Here is a 17072-nt window from a genome sequence, read left to right as displayed (position 1 = left end):
AATAAAAAATAAATAACTTTAACAATGTTTATATTTAAAAGTTATGATATATTAACATAAAGAGAAACAATGTATAAGAAGTAATGTTGTAGGGTAGGAGGATAATATTTCACTTTACAAATACCTGTATGAAACCCATCAGCCACAAAGTCTGTAGATGATCAGTCTGAGTTGTGCTTTGCTTGTGTTGTACCACAAGAGTGTGCCAAAAGCATAAAAACGATCTGCTATTTAAGCCACAAATTAATTTACACTCCTGCAGTTTTTATAGATGCCTCTAAATCATCACCTGCTTCCTTGTTGGAAAAATATCATGGGAGTTGTCACGACAACACTGGTGATAGGTTAAAAGGCCAATGATAATGGGATCATGACAACTTTTCTTTAAAGTGATTATCTCAAGATTGTTGCTTCTCAGTCCACACGCTGCAAGTCATCACAACCAGCCCCAGACTAGAACCTTAGAGCTTGCAGTAAGCCTGAATAAGACGGTCCCACTTCTTGTGTGAACACAAAGACTTGCTGCTCCACGTGCCACACTACCATTAACAACACTTTCCATTCACACAACACCTTTAGCTCTGCAACTGTAATAACAAAACCAAATTTAGCTGACAATGCAGACACATAGAAGCTTTTCAAGTAAAAGCAATACTCATAAATGGCATGCTAAACTACCCAGAATCAAGTAATCTGCCTGTCTTTATTGAAATACATTATTATAATTATCATCATAGAACAAAACAAGATAATCATTGCAGTATGTTCAAAGCTTTGCAGCGTTGTTTTTTAGTATGTGAAAGAAATTGGACAAACTTCTAACTAGGCTTTAGAATGCAATGTTGTAGTTTACTTTTCATTAAAGATTTGTATTTACTAAATGCTAACTCCTTAATATCTGCAACTGAGAAAAAATCAGTCAACCAAGCAAAAGTCAGCCAGCAACTAGACATTGTAAAATCCCTTGAGGATTAGAGCTTTGAGATGCCCGTTTAACACAATCTTTAACACAAACACAATGCTAGAATTATTAATATCTCAATACTGTATATCTTAATCATATATTTCAATTTAGGCTGCAGTGGAGAACTGCATTAGAGTGCAAGCTGCAAGGAAATAAGCAAAAGTTAAATATTTCAATTTACAGTATATACTAGTTTTATTACAAGGAGGAAAACCATTAGCTGTCCTGTAATATGATAAACTATAAAAACAACAGCTAGAGTGGGCTGAGAAAATGTCACAACTGTATTCTATTTTGTAGTCACTCAAAGTTTAAATGTACTATTAACACTCTATTAAATTAAAACATCAACTTATTTTTCCCCACAAACAATCCAGTCACACTTTGGTGAAAGATTATTATATATTATACTACCACATAGACTGTTATCAAAATAAAGAAGAAAAAAGCATGTCTATAAACTATACAGTTTATGTACTCACACCTTCCTGAAACTATTATTTGATGGCAAAATGTGCACAGTGCCTTTACAATTATATATTCTGGTTCTACTGTTATTTCATATTTATGCACTTGCAAAACATGCATTGGATTTCACACTATCGCCTCCACATTGTCCTGTACGGTACACAGGACTGAAAGATGGGCTAACACTGCTAGATAGAAGAAAAGACGTGTGTATCCATATATGAGAAGTGCAATTCTTTCTGATCCACATCGCCCCGCGAGCTCGGAGCACATACACATCCCCACTCCCCAGACAGTAGACAGCTCCACCACACCAAAATATCGAGCTCTCTACCGCAGATATTAGAAGGTGGTGACATCGCTTCTCAAACTCGCTCTGCACAACTCGCTCAATCCTGTCACACATAAATAACTTTCCCCAGGAAGGGCACCCAGTGAGAGAAACAGCAGGAAGTCAGTGTGAAGTGCTGACCAAATTCAACTGGTAGAGACAAAGCTGAGCCTATGCAAGCATTAGTACAGGACTGAAAGTGAGCACAGAATGATTACTCGAACTTCAAGGACTAATCACTCTATGCCTATTCACCACTCAGCTTGTTGCTGATTTGAGTTCTACGGGGGATGGGTATAAGAACAAGGATGGCATTTCATCTTCAAGAAGCTGTGCACAGCTGCATCTTAAAAATCAAGGTGCCCTGGAAAGAATAGCGTTAACTAGTACACAGTTTACTCTTCTGAGAGCACAATTTTCAAATTTGAAATAATAAATTATCAGGGTTAATTCACACACAGAGTTTGTTAACGTGTGTGATGTTAAGAAAGTATGTTCCGAATTTCCAAAGCCTGTATTATTGTGAAAGTGAGACTTCAGAACAGATCTTCTGGATGAAGCAAACAACCAAGTTGTGAACAGAAATGTACTCATACAGCTGTATTTTCACTTATGACTAAAATATAAAGATACTCTATACATATTTGGTACATCAGTCATCTTTAACAATACCCCAGCTGCAAGCAGCAATGTAAACTAATTTATATTAATATAATTTAGCAAAGCATGTACATAAATTACTAAGCCATGCACACAAATGACTAAACTGTGAGCTCAACTTTGAGTTGAAGTGAATTAATAAACAGTGTATTCAGATTGAAAAACTATGTACTTGGACAAATTGTGCTTGGCAATTTACTTTATGTTGTATATTTTTCTCAGCTATGTCACTTCTGGGGCTAAAACTTAAGTTGAGATGAGGAAAACATCAGAACGAAGAAAACACCACAAAATGCTAAAAAATGTTATTGATGGATACAAAGCTACTATATTTGTTTATTTTCCCCCATCATCAGGCAAACATTTTGTGTAATAAAAAAGGAAGTAGCAAAAATTTACTGACATGGTGTTTTAAAAGCATCTTGCTGGTAAATTGTTATTTAACACCTTATGTAGTGTACATGATAAAATTAAATATGAACTGTTTAACAAAGAACAAAACTAACATGCTTTAAAACTGATGACATCATCTCAGTCATCAGTATCCTTAACACTAACGGATCTGCATTAAGATGTACTTGAAAGCAAACAGAAAGACAGGAGTCCAGTAATAATTTAGTTCCAGGAAATGTTTAAATTAATGGACAAAAATAGTTGGAGAACATTAGAATGTAATGCAGAGTAATTTATTAAATACACTGCCAATACATTGCTAATTGCTCTGATGCATTAGTAGTCAATTTATTAAAACCAAGAACAGGAGGCCCTGTTGCATGCAAATGGTTGGGGAAGTATGGAAGAAGCTAACCAGCTAAGCTGTTGAAGTTATTAAACTAAGTTTCATGTCTTGAATACTGGTTTAAAACACATTTTCATTTTCAAGGTAAAATAATATGACTAAGTATGACTATTGTATTGCTGGGAGATTTACCTGAAAATCAATTTTTCCGCAGCTAAGGAAAGTTATAGATTATGAAATTTGCCATTGCAAACAGCACTTATTATAATCCTCGACTTGCTATACAAGACGAATGACATTTCTGTCAGCTCTAATCAAACAAAGGTGAAATAAACACTAAAACAAAGTACCAATAGTGGATGTAACACTAACATATCACAACATCACTCCCTGCTGATTCAGATTAAATGGTTACAAATAAAGCGGACTCAGTAAAACATTTCCATAAAGATACAACCATTGAACTTCTATTAAAAATTGAGAAATTTTACAAGTTTGATTTTTTCTAGACATTAATATTTTTAACTGTAAATATTTATTCTATGTGGTTATTATTATACAGTATATCTTACATACTGTATGACAGATTTTACACGGGTATTGTTCAATCTTGTTGAAAAACTATCTGAACAGCAGATATATTAACCTACTGTCTAGATGGCCAATGGCCATCTACATAAGAAACTACTGTATTTGTACAGTAGCTAAAGGATACAAGCATACTGAATTTATATATAATAATTTCTAGCAGGTCACTGTCCATGTTTGAGCAAGCTACCAAACAAAATCAGAGTCTTATATTCACTTATATTCCTTCATTTCCTGATTTCAACAAGGAGCATGAAAATATCTGAGGAAAAACAGCAATCAACAATTGTTTATATCAATCAAAGATATACTCACTTCATTTTTCAGCTGCTGTTCAGCTTTATTTCTGTTCACATTTTTGCAGTACCATCTAGAAGGTAAAGGGCAATCACTTATGTTTTGAAGCATTCCTTAATTTATTTCACATTGTCATACGCAGTATTAACCTGAAGCTTTCAACACAGGAAACAAATAAATCAAGCAATACTGACATACATAAAAGAGGAAATGCTCACATTCAACACCTTTCGTGTGGTCTTATTGTACATGAGATGTTGAAACAAAAAAAGACTTTGAGTCGTTTTTCAAAATTACCTTAATATATTGTAGGTATTTAAGAGATTTGAACATATGTGTACATGTAGTTTTCTTATATAAACTGTAAACACTCAAAATATATGGTTTAACAAGGTTTCAACAAATCATCAAAAATGATATTAAATAATATTCACTGAAAGTTTTTTTCATTTCCGTTTATGAGCTAGCAGTAATTGTATAATGATTTTTGTTTGTACTCAAAATAAATCTATGATGCTTTCAAATCTATGATGCTATATTTATGAAATCACATAAAAAAGCAAAGGCAAAAAATGAACAGTGGCAGCTTCAGTAATGTTCATGGTAAACAGCAAATAAAGTAGACATTTCCTTAGGGTGTTAATAAAACATTTATAAGAGTTATTTTAGTCATTAGTTTTATTTTTGGAGGTCTGTAGTGTCCTACAGATCATTTGTAGGAATCTATACACCCCAGGAGATTCGTTTTTGCCCTCACCTCCTTTTAAAGATTGAAAAACTTACGGAAATTGATCAAGGTTGTTCAATTTTTTCTCAGTCACATAATTACTGGGTACATATCCTTCTTCTCTATATGGGAAAAAGATCAGGACATTGAATTAGGAATGCAACTTGAATTTGGTATAAACAATATACTATAGATAACAGCCTGTGAGACCTTTTGCAGTATTGTACAACTAAGTGCAGGTAACATTTTAAACATTTTTACTAACTCGCTTTTTTCTCCGAGTTATTTTTTAAAGAGCAAGTAAGGGGTACTGAAGAATATATACCAATACACAGCACTAGGAAGATTGAACTTTTAAATGCTTTATTTTTTCCATTTTTAATATCTTGGCAACTGTAAATTTGAGATTTCAAGATGTATACGGTATAGTCCCTGCAGAAGTAGTGTGTCATGAAGGTTTCTGTCTAATGTTTTGAAGAAGATGACCGAAGAAGCATCAGCTGTAGGAAATTCCAGGACACATAGGCTTTGAGAATGAAATTTCTCAGACAGGAAGCAGATTGATCTAAACTTGCCCCTCATAACTAAAGCTGACATCATGAATTAATAAGTATACTCTCATCTGATAGTCTGAATGAAAACAATGAAAAGTAAATTGTCAATTATTAAATCTTGATCACACAGTTGCAGTAACATTATTATGTATTGTATGTTATGCATTTTAAGCAGATGTTATTGTTCATATTGCATACCAATCTAGTTGTTGTGTTTTGAGGATATCTCAACACAGAACGCGTTGCTAGACTTTAGCATATGTTTGAAAGGAAAATAGTTCATTTTATTTTACATTGTGATTATCAGAATTCGCATTTTCATTTCATTCAGATAAAATGTATTTTTTAAAACACTTTAATTCCTCTGAATAACTAAATATATACCTGAATGTTCAAAAATGTCCTGTTACCCCTGTCCCCATTGTTTATAATTTGGTGGTAATATTAGCATAACATAACATCACTTTATTAGCCCTATACAATTTCTTGCATGGGGAATTTGTCTTTCTCAGCTTGCTCTCCATGAGACACAGACAGGGAGAGAAGTCTGGGGTCAGAGCACAGGGTCAGCCATTGTACAGCACCCCTGGAGCAGTTGGGGTTAAGGGCCTTGCTCAGGGGCCCAACAGAGAAGGATTCCTCTGCCAGCTGAAGGATTTGAGCCGGAAACCTTCCCGCCACAGGTACAGAACCTTAGCCACAGAACCACCACTCCTCCTGGTTAGCTCTTAGCTCTGGTTGTAAGGTCAAGATTGCCAAAACCTCCAAAAAAGACTAAATAATCCCCAAAGTACCAATGCAGATTTCTACAATCATGGACCTATTGGTGTGTGAGCTTTGTTACGGGTGAATCCCACGGTAGAGTGTGAATGTGTACCATAAGACACAGGAACTACAAAGGTAAGATGCAGCAACAGAGAGCTGAGAGACTTCTGTCTCAGATGAGTCCATGCCTATTGCACAGCAGGTGAGTGTTCATACATAAGAAGATGTGCGAGATTACAATCTGACCTCCCTTCAAACGTCTTTTTCACAGCTCCATTTTGCGGAAAATCTATTTGTACAAAAACATGAAGCACTATTTTTTTTAAGAGTTACATAGATCATCATTACTAAACAGATCTCCGTTAATAAAATCAAATCTTAACTTTTGTTACAGTTATTTGCCATATTGCATTAGAGAAAACAATTGCTTACACGCATGAATGCATAATTAAAAGCTTTTACAGTATGTAGGTACACAAAACAGAACCAACAGACATGGACAACTGGGACTATATACATACCCATATTTATTCCGTGCTTTGTACCAGTTTACATCGCATTTTTCAATAATTATATATTCTTCACCCTCGACAAGCTTCAAGTCATGGCTTTCGACCCCCTCAAAGTCATACATGGCTATTACGACTTCCTCTTTTTCCTCTTCTTTACTCACATCATCCTCTTCAGGAGGTGGAGGTGGAGGCAGCCTGCGAGGCTGAAAGACACACTTTTCTATCAGTTCTGTAAAAGACTGCACATAGCGCCCTTAGGAAATGTTTCAGTGGTATAGTTAGTTCATTCACATCTTTCCCCCAGTTCCATAGTGCATTTATTTTTATTTTTTTCCCCCACAGTGTGTCTAATGTTGTATCACAGCATTGTGTTAACCATACAGCAGGTTTACCACCTTGTAGCCTCATCAAATCACATCTGAGAAGCTAAAGGCCTAGTCAGTACTGGGATAAGAAACCTTTGAGGAAAAGCAGACCGCTGTTGTAAGAAATGCTGATGAGCCAATAAGTAGCAGTCTTCCCTTGGGATCAGAATTTCTAAAACGGATTCAGTATGGTGACCAAAAGCACTAGGTTGTATGAAGTCCTGTCCAAATGACATTACAATTATAGTCAATGAAGATCCCATGGCACAGTGTGTAAAAGTAATGGTGTTAATCCCTGTGTCCTGGCTAGATTCCACTCCAGGTTTGCACAATCTGGCCTGGCTGAAGTTCCTCTTTTAATTCAAATGGTGAAGCAATATATCACTTCTCTACCTGTTCGGGGGTGCAGTGGGGCTGCTGGTTCATAATGAATGCTGCACATTAGCCAGGTGGGTGCTGCAATTCAGATGAAGATGAAGTGGAACCCCTCTTAATTATAAAACATTTTTTATCCTTTGGGATTAAAAGTGCTATATAAATGCAATTACAAATAATTATAATTGGAACCATTATTTCACTGTTCTCACTTGGCCAAATTAAACTTTTAAAAGTGCAGTTATGGAACAATGTTTTAGTGTTGATTTATTCATTTTTCTTTTCTGGGGGCTACCAACAAAATGTGAGCATTTATTGTGCAGACTGGGTTCTCCTTCAAAGAAGAATGTCCATCTTTGATACCTGGAACAGGATCTGTATTGTTCTGTGTACCATGAGCATGCACATGCCAAACAAAATTGCAGAGGATGGAGGGAGCCCTCATCCTGAAGATTTTGAAATTATTTTGAATTCACAATGCTTCAGGGATTTTATTCCTCAAATAATAAATATGCCACAAAAATCTCTCTTCGCTACATAATATATTCCAGTTTGTGACAATTAAGTAGTGAACTACCATTGTACTTTATTTTATTACAAAAATAGTAGAAACGTAAAAGAAATATGTTGAAAATGCGGGACTATCATAGAATAAAAATAAATTGGTGATTTCTGAGGATGCAATTTTATGGATACATAGACTCTATTGGAGACAGAATAGCGGCCCAAACGAGAGCCTATCCTGGTTTCCATGGTGCCAAGTGAAGAGAGAACAAATTAGTTGACTCCGGACGAGATACCACCCCCAGCAAATGCTATTCCCATTCATAAAGCTGGGAGCTGTCTGGGTACAACAGCTGTGTTTGCAGCAAGGACTTGAACCAGCAACCCCACCCCTGCCCACAGTACAGATATTTGCCCACTAAGTTACACCACCTGTTATATTACCTATCAATCAATACAAATGACATTCTGACCTGACATTCTGCTCCCTCTACAGATTTATGTAGACAAAATAAACTGATTTCTTTCTATAAAGTGGCATAGTACTAGATGCAAAGTTAAGGAACTTTCTGGGAGGAAAAGGTTCTTACTCACCTTTTCTGAAGTCTCATTTGCAGGAATTGGAGGAAGAGGCTTTCGTGAAACTGAAAACAATAAAAAAATAAATGTTGAAATATACACATATATTGACAGAACACTACCCAATCATTGTGTTTTGTCTCCTTTATTTATTTATTTTCAGTCTAGAACTAACTTTTTGTTGCCCTGGAGTTCACACGCAGCTTCTAATCTCATTCACTAGAATGACAGTTGTATGTTGGTAAAAACGTTTAAAGAGGCAAATTCTTCCTATAGCTCCTGCTATAAAAGCATAGTGCAGGGAATGAAGAACTTACTGTCTCCAAACAGGTTGTATTCTTCACAGCCTGGCGCTAATTTGTCTGCCTGTCTGCAGCACAACCATATACCTTCATGCCAAAACTGAGGGTGGAATTTTGCAACTATTGAAGGATTGTTCTTTATCTCTGAAAGGAGAAAATTAAGAAATAAAATGAGCATCTTTTGACAATACAATCCAGGCTGCAGCATTTTGCATTCTACTAAAGCACTTTCCTGATGCAACATGGTAAAATTGTTAGAACTGAAATGTAGCACAGTTACACCACAAGCATTAACCAATCTGAGACCTTAGTAATGAGTATAAAATTAAATACACTTTTTTTCAATCACAAAAATTACACATAACAAGATCAAATCTTCAAATTCAAAGATCAGATATTAAAAGATCGAATCTTTTTCTTCAGATATTAGAGATTCCAAAAAAATAATACACTTACATAATATGAAATGAAAACAATATATTTATCTTGCTGAAAGGCAAGTGTAAAATGTTTCTTTATGACCTGTTAGAATTTTAGGTTTGTACCTGAAGACCTTGGTTTAAATTACATATTTGTGGTGTACCCTAGGGATCTGGACTGTGCTCAGCACAGTCTATATAATGTGTTCAGATGTCCATCCTCAAGATACAGTATGTAAGAATTTATTCTGTAAGTTTAAGCAGAAGTGCAAACTGTGGACACCTGTGTTTGTGAAATTTAAAAACACATGGACATCAGATCATTTTGGACAAATTAATCCAGCACTCTGCTGGCATATGTTAGACAAAAGTAAGACACTGACTGTGTATTTCAGGATAATGATTTGTGACATCGGCACATTTCTAACTTCCAAGTCTTTTCCCCTTAGGTTAACATAGACAATTAGAGAATAAAAAGGTTAGGATTTTATTTTAATTTTATTGGGGATCACAATTAATTTATATCATAGATTAAGTCAATTTTAAAGGAATAGAACTTCCTGTGTTGGTGTCATTTTTTACACACTGCAAAGTCTGACAGCACCTGACGGGATAGTTCATGCCAATAGGAGGAATGACATCTCTTACTAATGGCACTGTAAGGCCATCTGGCACTGAAAATGTTACAGAAAGTGTTGTTCCGCAAAAAGACGTAACAAAACCCTGATCAACTAATGCCCACCCAGAAGCTTAGAAGATCTGAGAGTGGCACTGTGACAATTTTGTGCCCATTCTTGAGGAATCGTATCATTCTTGAGTTTATATGTGACATTTCGCAGGCTCTGGCACTGTATATACAGTAGTTGAAGGAAATAGTTTATGTCGAGCTTGCTCCAGCTGGGGTGCTGCAGAGCTAGCTAGCGTTGCCAGGGCTGTCAGTCAGTTTTGGCTGTCATGGATACATGACAGGGAAGCTGTACCACCTGCAGGCAATATACAACCCTGTCCGCCACAGGTGGTTCAGGACATTTAAGATCTGCTTTGTTAATGCTCTGGTATAGAGATTGCTCTTTAGCATTTTGCTCTGAGCCACTACTCAGTTCTCAGTTTTTGTTTCCAGTCTGTGTTTCTCTTTGGACAAATGCATTTTGTCCTCACCTTTGGTCTCACCCTAATGAGCTACCCTTGGCTACAACTTGGCTTGCTTCTAGACCTCGGCTTGCAAAGCTTGGTGCTTTGTTACAGCTACAAACTTTGCTTTGTCCCTGATAATGGGTCTGAACTGGCTCACCCTGCACACCACTCTGCCATCTTCCCTTGCCTGTTACCCAACACCACTCTGCCCACTGCTCCCCTGTTTTGTCTCTCTCATCACTGCCCTTGGGATCATCTATTGATTCAGACACTGCTTACTTCTGCCTTAAACAGCACATATGACAACTTGAAGTTAGAACTTTGCTGATATCAAACCATGGATAACTGGTATAGAGGACTCAGCCTGTGCTCTGAGTTATTATCTATACTGGTTGAGCTATGCAGGAATGCCTGTCTTGTGGATTTTAGTTTTATTTTTCCTATATCTAATAATATCCTGTATAGTACATTGTAGTTCAATAGTATAGGCATGTAGTAGAGCCATGTTCTAAAGACTGACACTCTGTTGCAATACTTTGTAAAAAGGTATGAGAAATAGCATAATGGTAGTAAAACTTTTTTTTGGCTATATACTGTACCTGGCTATATTCAAAGCATGCTGGCCTTAAACCTCGCTCAAAAACCATAACACCATAATATATAATAACTTCATACTCACTACTTTATGCAACTAATCACACCAGTATTTGTTGACATTTCAACTTTCATGTGCGAAGCAAATAAAAAACAAAGTTTATTCTGCATTTTAAGCTGTTAGGATCAATTCAATGACAAATAACTGAAATATATTGGATTTGTATTTCAAAACACAAATTACTTCTTATATCAGTCCCTTTTGAATTTTAGAATGGCTGGCTTTGTCTTAGTTTAATTTGCAAAAAGAAAAAAAATGGCTCTATCATTGCATTTCAAGTGATCTGCTATTTTCTGTCATTTAATCAATATTACTGAAGAGCACGAGTTTACCTTCTTTTATGTGTTGAACCCACAAACTTCTGCTGTCATTACTCGGAGCAAAAACATATAAGGTATTTGCGTCATACACAACCTGGGAAAAAGGTCAGAAATGAATTGGCTTGGCAGAGCTGTAGAAATAGAAACTTCAGTCCTTTTGATCTAAACTGACAGATTAAGATCCATATTAAATCAAAATGACTCCCTCCAACAATAATTTACAAACCCAGAGGCAACATGAAAGAAACAATTTGATGCTACAAAGAAAAAGCAACAAACAGGAACTCACCATCAAGTACTGACTCTATACTTTGTTATTGATTAAATGGGCTGAAATTTAATCTAGGTCTTAGTCTTATATTGGCATTATTTTAAAAAATACTTCCAAATGTTTTCAGAACTTCCTAAAACAAGCCCAAATTGATTTCCTCAACAGCTATATCACAGATGTTTTGCAAATATCAAATGCACATCATATGTAGGATTACTTGTTAGAACCAAGCTCACTATACCATGATACAGGGTAGTTCTCATCATGTAAATCTGTAGTTTCAAAATTAAGTTTACGGTCACGTTGTGTTGTAAAAAAAAAATATATGTTACACTTCAATTCCTTAATTATTTGTAAAAATGACAAGCACAAGAAAAGTGACAAACCTTTCAATGTCAGAAGAAGAACAGTGTAACTAGACCATTGGTCTCTTCTGTTTCAATTAATATTTAAAATTTACCAAAAGAAATTGACCAGACGAGTAGTTCATTAGACACTAGACAAAAGTTTAAACATAAGTTTAGACATAAATAATAGTAAATGGAAAGATTTTATGTATTTTCTTCTCCCAGTTATTGGAAGAAGATTCTATGAAGGATGAAGAATGGCAATAAGGCTGAATTCTCACACATATCCTGTGCAGAACTCTCAGTCATTTGCTGAAACAACAACTGATCTCAGCCATATACTGTACCGTACAACTAAGAAAGTTGATTCGCAGTGTTTAAGCATATTAGTGTTTGAACTTAAATTAACTTGATTGATTTTCTGGGGGAGGTTCATTGTCATTGAATACACAAGGATTAAAAGTCTAATGTCAATACAACTATCAGTTGCATTGTATGTCTATGGTAAACACAAGTTTCTAAAATTTCTGGAAGCTCTATTTTTTGTTGCATTAACGAACTTTAACATTTTAACAATTTAAAAAAGTTAAAAAATGCAGTCTTCCAAAAAAACAGAAGCTTGGACATCTTTATTTTAATGTTAACACCATCAGTGCAGGATATGTTTAGGTTTGACAATTACACTGGATTTAAAGTCAATGTGCTTTATTATGTTTTCCATGACATTTCTCCCTTCAAGTGGTAACAATGATTTGGATTTCAGACACAACAATGTGGGAGTGACAGGATATCACTTTGTAAACACTAAAACACAAACATTGTGGACATTTCTTTTCATTCCATCACATTCTCTTTAGTTGTTTCTGAATTAGCTGTTTATAATGACAGCACAGTTCAAAGCAATTTTATTAACTATAAGTACACTTTAAAAACTCATTTCTATACAGTTTAGGACACACACGCATTCTGCAATGAGTGCATCTATGGGATGAAAAGGATTAGAACCTGCTCCATCAATTAAACATTGGCTGTCTATCATAATTCTGTGGGGAGTGGATTAACTTCATTCAAGGTATAAGGTATATATTCACTTACCTGAAAAGGATATTTGTTTTGACATGGGATAACCCCACCTCCATTCTTCACAATTTCAACACACTTGATCTTCTGTAAATCAATAGATCCCTTTTTTGATTTCTTCTGCAAAACATGAAAACGTACTTTTCAGACGTGTGCTCAAAGAATTTACCAAACGTTTGTCTCTCAGGATTATTTTTATTTTAATATTAAAACATATTCAAATCAAGTGAATAATCAGATAAGGAAGTGTGCCGCGGCTACATCTCAGTGATAAAAATTAAAGAAAATACTTTGCATGGTATTTGCTCCATTGCTTTATAATTTTTTGAGTCAAAGTTTTGACTCCTTGAAACACTGATTTAATAAGGTACTGTATAAGCAAACATAGCAAAGACATTCTGGATGTGGGGTGCTATCTGGGTGGAGTTTGTATGTTCTCCCTGTGTTCACATGGGTTTTCTCTGGGTGCTCCAGTTTCCTCCCACAGTCCAAAGACATACTTTGGTAGGTTAACTAGCTTCTGGGAAAATTGGCCCTGGTGTTTTCATCATTAAAGAGTAGCCACAGTATACACCCTTGTGAGTGTGTACATGTGTATCCATGTGTGCCCTATAATAGACTGGCATCCCATCCAGGGTGTATCCTGCTTAGACCCCGACTCTCCTCCTTTTTGAATTACGTTTAATTTATTGTTCCTGGGCCTGACCAAATTACAAACTCTCCACTAGGGGTTTTCAGGTTAGTAAAAACACAGTTTAAAATATCCTTTTTTTTTCAGTCCTCACCACAGATCTGCAGATTTATAAGGCAGGTAGAAGAGGTGTGAATGAAGGCAATATGAAATCCTCCAGCTGACCCAGGCATAGAAGAATCAAACCTTGAATCTCCTACCGATGACCGTGAGGTGAAAGCCATTTAAATTAGATCATGAAGATTTAATAATGTTATTAAAATGTCATTTAGCCAACTGTAACAATTCTCAGGTACCAGCACACAAATGGCAAAGCACTTCAGTGATTAGCTGGGTTTCAAACAGCCACAAAGCTGTGAGCCCTGGGACATCACCAGAGGCATCGAAAGTTTGCATGTTTGCAGTGGCATCAACTACAGATATTCTCTATATGGTATTAACTCTCCGGTAAGACACTGTGGGATGGCTAGCATCTCAGGTATGTGCTCATTCTCCCCACATGTTAGAGCAGCTGTAGTTTAATTTTGAAATGATAAAACAATTTGCAATTACAAAACAAAAGGGCACAGTTAGCTTTGCTGCCTCACAGCGCTGGAATTCAGGGTTCAATTCTTCAGGTGAATCTAGGTTGTTTTCTAATATCTGTGTGCATAGTGTAAAGTTAGGACAATTATGCTAACTCTTTACTTAATGCATCACAAAATATACTAAACATTCTACAAATCTTTTACAAGCTGGGATGCATTTTCTGGAAGTATACAAAAATACTGAACCTGCAAACCACTGCTGTAAAAACATATATCTTTTTTTAATTTAATAACTAAAATTCCAAATTCCATCATGTTATTAATACTGTATATGTAATGTAGTTGAGCATTTTAAAGTACATAGAGAATTTATATTAATAACATTGTACTCATATATAGTATATTTATGTTGAAGAAATACAAATGTTACATTACAGTGTGTTTAAAAATAAAAAAGTAATGTTCACTCCTTACAATCTGTGCTGTGTGATGGTTTTTAAATCTGTTTGCAATGTTGCAATCCAGATATTCCAGCCAAATTTCATATTTTTTTTCTTTAGTATCTCAAAGATAGTAAATAATTATGAAATATTTGCATAATTTAATAAGGAAAGTTAATCTACCTGCCATTAGGCATTCACAGTGGGAGAAGAGATAACATTATTTCAAGTAAATTATTTTGCCATTCACCATTAAATCTACTTTAAAACACGTTTTTAAAAAAATATTTGCACTCATAAAACCAGTCATATGAAAATAAGGCATTGGGACCTTACAATCAAGAATTAGGAATGAATGTGGTTAAATCTTTCCATGTGTTAATGAGTAAAGACACTCACAAGAATCACTGTTAAAATGAAAATAAAGTACAGTTAAAAAAGAATGTAGCTGTTTAATAACATTTTCTTAATTTTATAATCCGGAGTTACATTTATACATCTCAAATTCAACATCACTGTGCTTTGTGTTGTGTTTAAAAAAATCTGATGGATTCTAAATCTGTTTAATAGTAGTATTTAACTTTAAAACTTAAATTTAGAAAGGCAGAAATTCACCTGCATTAGATTTCAGTCACAGACTGGATTTCCACTGGAATACAAACATGGAAAACTGTTTTCTTCATTCTGAAATTTAAACTGCCAACTTGTTTTCCTTACAAAGTTCAAAATAATTTCCTGATTAAAACTGGCAAAGGGCAACTACTCTCAAAAAATGACAGCAAAAGTCACGCAAAGTATATCTTCTCCATTTAATCACAACTGGGAACTCCATTGCAATCAATAATGATATTTATGCTGAACTAACAAGCACGACCATCAGTAAACAAACTTTAATTCAAATCACAGCAGGGGAAATGTATTCAGAACTGGTTGTTAATCACATTAAAATATAATTATATAATGCCATTTCTGACGTGAATGCCAGATTAAAAAGTCAGAATAAAATGTGCTGTACATATGCTTAATGACATAGACATTTGAACAGTCAAATTAACAATAATGTCAGCGTCACAACAGAAAACAGAATTCTGCAGGAATAATATGTCATCGGCAGGAAGTGAGACTGATCACGTCTACAGTGGTTTGCATATGATGAATGAATTTGCATCTGTGAATTTGCGCTGTTATCAATTGATCTCAGTTTTCTACATTTTGAAATACTTTTGAGTTAGTAATATGAACTCAGAAACTCCGAGAGCAAGTGATAGTTAATTTTTCAAACAAATCGTATCTTTAAATGAAAGGGATGAAAAATTCAACACACATTTGCAGCATATTATTCATTCAATAACATTATTTTTTCACTGTTCCTATTTACTAGAGATTCAGTCAGTTAGAACTTCTACCGCTAATAGATCTGGAAAGACTATCTGTCCTCACGATGTGTGTAATTATAAGGAACATCAGTTTCCCATCTGGAAATTGATGTTCACCATTTACTGATATTTCACCATTTACTGTTCAATGAGAAACAATGTACACCTTACTGCACCACAGTAAAGTTTGCTGACGACACTGCTAAGGGAGGTGAGGTCCCTCAGATGAGACATTATTCAAAGTCCTATTAAGTCATTAAAGATTCCTTGGTTCTGTTCATAACAGTTAGGGTGGAAGCCCTGGGGTCCAACATAACTGTCTTCTGGCCTTGCATAATTAAGCCTGCCTAAATTTCCCCCTTGTTTTTTTCACTTCTCCATCTTGTCTGCCATGTACTGAAACTCTCTGCACACTTTTTTTTACATTAAAGAGCAGAAACATACAGCATAGTTTAGATACAAAAGGACTGATGATGACGATCACTAAACATTAGGTGCTCTACCCATAAATGTGTACTAAGATCGATGAATATCCCTGCACAGTGTAACAATAAGAAACCACTTATTTTCTTCATCTTTTTCAGACAGTGTTGCTGTTGGATGACAATATTTTGCGTGTACATCATTTATGCATCAATATAAACACTAAACAATTAAACTTTCACTAGCATGCAGATCTTCACTTCTCCCTGTAACCTCAATGATCCTACAGCAGCATCAATACTATTTGAAAGGATCTTTGGGATTTCATTTCAAATGCGCTTTTAATTATCTAATTGAAATATTCAGTATTCTTAACCAAACTATTTAGCCTACACTGTGCACGTCTTAAACAGTTTGAGTTATTGTTCTCTTTTCACACTGTTTTTCCTTCTTTATGCAACAACACAATTTTAAGGTTTTCAAATGTTATTATTTCTACATGTGTAAAGCTAACAATTCATCCAAAGAGATCTGTACTCTGTATTATGAACAACAGTGTTTAAACTAGAAGAGTGTGTAGAGAGATCCAAATGAAACACCTGACAATGAGGCAATCACATTTTATTGGGAAATGTGATAGATTTACCAATAAAATGTAA

The 17072-nt window shown here is 35.2% G+C and overlaps 1 protein-coding gene across 4 annotated transcripts in view; it reads right to left on the bottom strand.

Moving 5' to 3' along the window:
* Positions 1 to 17072, bottom strand: part of tec (tec protein tyrosine kinase) — a 43267-nt gene that overhangs the window by 15436 nt on the left and 10759 nt on the right. For 3 of the 4 annotated variants that reach the window (XM_069190820.1, XM_069190817.1, XM_069190822.1), the window contains exons 3-9: positions 12972 to 13076; positions 11271 to 11352; positions 8746 to 8874; positions 8444 to 8493; positions 6615 to 6844; positions 4831 to 4896; positions 4066 to 4120 (exon numbers count right to left, since the gene is read on the bottom strand). In XM_069190820.1, coding sequence (XP_069046921.1) covers positions 4066 to 4120; positions 4831 to 4896; positions 6615 to 6844; positions 8444 to 8493; positions 8746 to 8874; positions 11271 to 11352; positions 12972 to 13076 — 717 coding nt within the window. The remainder of the gene's footprint in view (positions 1 to 4065; positions 4121 to 4830; positions 4897 to 6614; positions 6845 to 8443; positions 8494 to 8745; positions 8875 to 11270; positions 11353 to 12971; positions 13077 to 17072) is intronic. The other variant, XM_015345254.2, reaches the window with a different exon arrangement.

This window comes from Lepisosteus oculatus, chromosome 1 (assembly GCF_040954835.1).
Source record: "Lepisosteus oculatus isolate fLepOcu1 chromosome 1, fLepOcu1.hap2, whole genome shotgun sequence".
NCBI lineage: Eukaryota > Metazoa > Chordata > Actinopteri > Semionotiformes > Lepisosteidae > Lepisosteus > Lepisosteus oculatus.
Note: the sequence above shows the minus strand (reverse complement) of the source record. Positions and strands in the feature narration are given on the sequence as shown.